The sequence below is a fragment of the Pinus tabuliformis genome, chromosome 8 (assembly GCF_031772625.1).
Source record: "Pinus tabuliformis cultivar Carrire ecotype Pingquan chromosome 8, CPIR1, whole genome shotgun sequence".
NCBI lineage: Eukaryota > Viridiplantae > Streptophyta > Pinopsida > Pinales > Pinaceae > Pinus > Pinus tabuliformis.
Window position 1 is genome coordinate 1,515,618,928 of NC_142294.1, and position 5,901 is coordinate 1,515,624,828.

A 5,901-nucleotide genomic window follows, 5' to 3' on the forward strand; every position below is an offset into this window, starting at 1 on the left:
GTCATTCTTGGGTTCAGATCTGTCAATGTATCTGCCTAGAGAGTTCCTGATTTCTTCTAGGGCTTGGGAATCCCAGAATATCCTTGGAAGGAAAAGCAGGCACACCCAGGATCAGAAGAAAGCAACCAGCAATTCACTCCCCGCCCCTCCCCCAAAACCAAGCACCTTATTTCTAGTACTATCTTCCTTGCATTTGAACAGGAAGAAATAGAGCTTTCATGCCATAGAAAAACTATACTGAACCAGAATGAATGGGGGCCCTGTTGTTTCTATTTTTGGATGGGAAAATTGTGTGAAGCTAGTACCAACAGCCCACAAGTCAATACTAGCAGGAACTTGTGACTTGAAAAGAGTGGAGAGAATCTGACAGGACTTGGGGCAAGAACATGTCCCATTAAATTTGTTGATCAGGACATTCTCCAAATACATATTTTCTTTGGAGATAGAGTTTTCTGACTTTACCTGAACTGTAGAGGTGCATTCCAGTTTAACAAGCCTAGAGACCGGCCCACTTTTTTGTTCTTTCTGGCGTTTTTGTTGTTTACGCAATTGAATTGAAGGTGGAGACATTATCTTAGAAAGGGGTCAAGTGACCTGCGGAAGGAGCCTCCCCTGGGTGACTGCTATCCACCACTTGACCAGATCATTCCCCTTAGAAAAGACACAGGGATTTTGCCAAAATACAGCCTTACCACCCTTCACTCAAGCTCCCACTCACTCACATGCAGATTTATATTCCCATAATCAAATTTTAAACATAGAAATAGATTCCGTTAAAACCTCAGAATCCCTAATACCTAAGAGATGATAACATTTGATTTTGAAATTAGCTTTTAAAATTGTGGAGCAACAATCATCCTCAACAAGACCCAATACTCAGCTTGATTGAAGATTTTCTAAGGATAAGATCCTTAAATGTCTCTAAACTACGCTTATATTTGCAAATTCCAAACAAAAGATTACAATGAATTAGATGCAATTATAATATTCAATAACCTCGTGATTGCCCTAGAAAGCTCAAGTGCCACCTGAAAATCAAGCCAAAATGCACACAGCTTGAACAAAAGAAGATTCAATCCACCAGAAATCTTATGACTAATTATTTTCAAATAGTCAGTGAACTCTCTGAGAACTGCAAATCTTATAGAAGTCAATCACCGGGTGAACTTTCCATAATACAATACAGCAAACATAAAAATCCTTAAACTCATCTTAGAAAAAAAAGAATCCTACAACTTATGAGTCAAAAGTATCAGCTATGCAACGAGGAAGATCTATAAACCATATTACTGAGAGATTGTGTTCTTAAATTCCAATAATGTATCAAACTGACCGGCCTAGGTATAAAAAACTTGATTTGTTTTTATAAATTAATAACTTGAAATTAACGGCAAAAATGCCTGTTGCCAATCGTTGGGAAAATGAAGTGCACAGTAATCCAATTCCCAAAGTATACATGAGGTCACATTTCCCCACCCATCTCTGGGGAAGTTTTAAACCAATAACACCATCTATCAATTGATTTTTACATTGACCAAGTTCAATTGAATTGAAGTGGACTAGGATAACGATTGTCAGTTGACCAGAATGCCATGATGCACTGAGGGTGCCCGGACACCTACAGATAGCATAGCTACTGCGAGCAGAAAAAAGACATGCATTTTCCAATAAGAGATTATTTAGCGAAGTTGTAAGCTGCAAAAGAAAGGCCATAGGCTGGTAGGCAAATTCTCACTTGGGAAGGTCAAGACAAGCAGCTGACTTAGAAATCTACTTGTACAAAACTTTTTGCTACCATATCATAAATTACCATTAGATCTGCACAACTTGACTTCCATACACTACCAGGTAAGGCCTTCGGTAAATCAAATCCCTCTTGTTCACATTTATCCTCTACCTCTGCAGCCTCCCTCAACTTACCTTCCTCCCAGAGACTATTCACCAGTAAGGATTTGGTTCCAGCATCAGGTATCAGGCCTGCACTTTTCATGTCTTCGAAAAGTCTCAATGCTACTGCTGCTCTCCCATTCTTACAGTATGCTCGGATAAGAATCCTATAAGCATGAGCGTCTGGCTTACTGCCACTCTGTGTGATCCATTGAAACAGCACTTGCATGGTCTTTAAATCACCTCCCATGGCAAAGTGCTGCATCAGACCAGAAAATATTTGAATATCTGGGCAGATATTGGCAAGCATCATTTCCTCGAGAATATCCACAGCCTTTAACCCCTGATTACATTTCACTAAAGTATGAATTAGGGACGAATACAACACTCTGTTAGGTTTCAGACCAAAGGATTTAATCTCACGGAAAACCCTCAATGCTGCATCTGAATTTTTTGAAACACCATACGCTTCAATGATCAATCTCATAGTGCTTATCGACAGCTTCAAGCACTCTGAACTGGCTTTGGAGAGTAGGCGATCCACCCCTTCGGCTTTCCCTTCACGTGCCAACATCACGATCATTCTTGACATGGTGTAGATATCATGCATAAAACCTGGCTGATAAGCAACCCAATGGAAAAATTCCCAGGCTGCATCTATTTTCTTGAATGCTCTCAAAACTTTGCACACCCGGCGAGTATTCCAAACCAGGTTTGACTTCTCCAGGGCAGCAACTGTTGCAGGATTCCAATCACTAAGGGCATTTGCTAAGGCAGCTGGATTCATCCAGGGCTTCAATGCCTGACCACCTTCCCTTGAATGACTTCCATCATCACAATTCTTCTCATCAGCATCTTCTTCATCATCATCATCACTACAATCAATCACTTCCAATATTTCCAGAGCCTGGATATTCTCATCGGGCAATAGCTCGCTCACCATCTGTTGAGCTTCTTCAGTGAAACCAGCGTCTCGTAAAACCTGCACAACCGAGAAAAATGCTCTGCCAGGCAAAATTCCATCCTTCTCCATCTCTTTGATTACCAAACTCAATGCAGCCACATCATTCACTTTGGAAAACCCATCTGCCAATATGCTATACTGTTTGGTAGTATGCTTGACTCTCAATATGGGCAATTTTTTAAATATCTCAAGAGCTTCATTCAATTTACCCATTTTCACAAGGTGCCTAATGACCACGGTATAGGTCCTGGCATTAGGCAGGACCCCCTCATGTATCATTTCCAAAAACAGGCCTGCTGCTTCCCTATGTCTATTTCTTTCAGCCAGCATATCCATATAAATATTGTAGGATTCGGCATTGAGTTTTTTACGGAAGTGTGACTTTTCATACATATTTTTCATTTCAGTCCAGATTTTGTGGACTCCTTCAAGGTTTTTAGCCCGGGCATGCCATCGCAATAAATCCATGTAACTAACAGAGACTTTGCGATACTTACCAGACTTGATATCCTCGACCATGGCTTGCATTTCCTGCAGTCTTCCTTTGTCGCTTAGGACTTTAATCATGGCATGGTGTGTGTGCTGACTGTCACGGAACTCCGGCTTGGATTTCAACCATTCAAAGAAGTCGAGCGCAGTGTCGGGCGCCAGAGTAGTGGTGCGCAGAACCTGCGCTACGACGAAAGTGTCGAGTTCGAGCTTCTCCAGGGCAATGCTCGTGGAGGGTTTCCAGGGTTTGTTGTGCAGTAAAACCCTCAGCTTGTCTATGAGTTTCGCTCTCTTGAAGTACTGGGATGCTCTGTTGATTTCAGATTTATGCGCGGTGTTAGGATTCTTCACATTCAGTGTGGAAAATAACTTGGGAATGCAAAACAGATAAGCAGGAAATGGTGAATTTAGGCTGCTAGTGGAAATGATTCTCTTGCCAATGCAGAGGAATCCTGTTGCCATAGGAAATTGACGGAAACATGAGCAATCTCTGCAATGGTATATTAATACTCTTTCAAATTTCGTTTGTTGGGGCAATCTCTGCCATGGTATATTAACACTCCTTTAAATTTAGCTTGTTAGGGCAATATCTGGAGTAGTATATGAATTGGTAGAATGTTAGAACTCCGCCTTCAGAATTAATTGAAAGGTGAAATTTGTGCGGCAAAGGTAAGCTTATTGTTATGTATATGGTTGGGGATTTGTGGTTGGCGTGATTTTTTTTTTTGGGTTTTTTTGTCAAATTTTTTTTTAGGTTTTTTGATTAAATTTTTTTAAATTTGGTAGTAATTTATTGAAATCACAAATTTGATGGGTAATCTCTGTACAATCAAAGCCACTTAAGGGTATTTTAAGGGTATTTCAAGGTGTTGAATCCAAATATACAGTTAAAAAACTAGTTTAAATAACACAAATCAAAATTTAACTTCAAATTTTTCTGCCGGAAAGTCCAACAAATTGCACTAAAAACAACTTCCATAATAAAAAATATATAATAAAATAAATAAATAATTAATTATAATTTTTTGAAATTCAAATTAATTAAAAAAATAATGAATTAATATCATATTATTTTTTCAATCCTTGAGGGTCGGTTAATTGTAAATGGTCGTGAAAAATAGTGCATGCAGTAATCTCTTGGATTTGCGTGTATTGTTAGGTAGTTAAGGTAATATATATATATATATATATTTATTTATTTATTTATAATTAAGATATAATAATATATATAATTTTATTAAATTTATTTAAAATTATAATATTTTGTATATATATTTTTAATGTGAATTAATCATTTATATTTAACGTGAATATAAAGAGAAATTTTAAGTTTTATCAAATTGAAACTGAATTATATCAATTTAATGTGGGTTTAATTTGTACAAGTTTGTTTGGTCAATTTTTCTTTATAAATTAAGAATATTTGTTTTTTTAAACTAAATTTCTTAATTTTGTTTTTTTAAACTAAATTATTTTGCTAAGGTTAATCCGTTTGTGTAGTTAGTTTTGGTGGAAGATGAAGTGACATTTTTATTTTTTTTCATTTTTGTTTATGTAAATTATTGTTTTGAAAGCTATTTTTCTTTGTAATATTAGAGAGGAAACAATAAAGGACGGAAGAAATGAGAGAATGATGAAGTATTATATAATATTATGATTTGGAATTGATCATTATATGATTTTTCATTTATCATAGTATTTTTTAGATATTGAAGGATATGGCTTGCAAGGTTCATTTTAGTGATAGGTTTTAACTTGGAGATTTTGGGTTTAAAACCTTCTAAAGCAATTTTGAAGTATCAAATAAAACTTTTGGGGGTCAAAATTTTGCAATTATAGTTCCCATCTCCTCGATGTTCTACACACGGAGAGATTTCCAATGGTGTGAAAATTACCTCAATCAAAGCTAGTATCCAGAAGTTATGCCTCCTGCAAGTAGACCCTACCTTGTTAACCACCATAATGTCGAGTGGATGGCACATCAAGCCCCATTACTCACTCATGTGAGGTTAGTCGTGTCTGGACTCTCAAGAAGATTCTAAAAGATCCAAAACCTTAACACTAATTGAAGGTTGAGGCATGTAGAAACCCTAATCCTAGATGATTATCAAAGCTATGTTAATACTACACCACTAAGTAGAGAGGAGGTACATTTTTTAGCATTATACTTCTTCAATAGTTGAGTAGAGAATCTAGGAACAGGATTTGAGAGCATAACACAATTATACAGTAGTCATCCAGACCACAATGTCAAAGGCAACTCCATAGTGAGCGCCCCTTTCCTTGTATTTCCATTTCATAACTAAAGAAAAGGGAGAAGAGCATAGGCCTCACCTTTTAGTTGGGTTTTATCCCATATTTGGTTTCCCAAATCACATATTGTGTTCATTTGTGTGATTGGCGTGTTCATTTGTTTGTTCTTTCATTTTCATTTTTTTGTTATTTTTGTAAATTTAAGCAATAAGCTAGTGATTAAATTTGAGATCTAAGAAAGTAAACCTATATAATAAAATATTTCATAATATTAGAAAACCTATTGTGACAAATTGTTCTTGTGGAAT

General features: G+C 36.7%; 1 protein-coding gene across 1 annotated transcript; it reads right to left on the reverse strand.

Annotated features, from left to right (window-relative positions):
• Positions 1 to 1,342: 1,342 nt before the first annotated feature.
• LOC149241649 (Tetratricopeptide repeat (TPR)-like superfamily protein) lies at positions 1,343 to 3,989 on the reverse strand. The gene has a single exon (XM_089374027.1). The coding sequence runs from the start codon at positions 3,800 to 3,802 to the stop codon at positions 1,763 to 1,765; it is 2,040 nt and encodes a 679-aa protein (XP_089230153.1). The 5' UTR covers positions 3,803 to 3,989; the 3' UTR covers positions 1,343 to 1,762.
• Between the last annotated feature and the right edge of the window lie 1,912 nt (positions 3,990 to 5,901).

Excerpts from the sequence above, each read along its gene's own strand:
- LOC149241649 (XM_089374027.1), bottom strand. The coding sequence starts at position 3,802 with ATGGCAACAGGATTCCTCTGCATTGGCAAGAGAATCATTTCCACTAGC.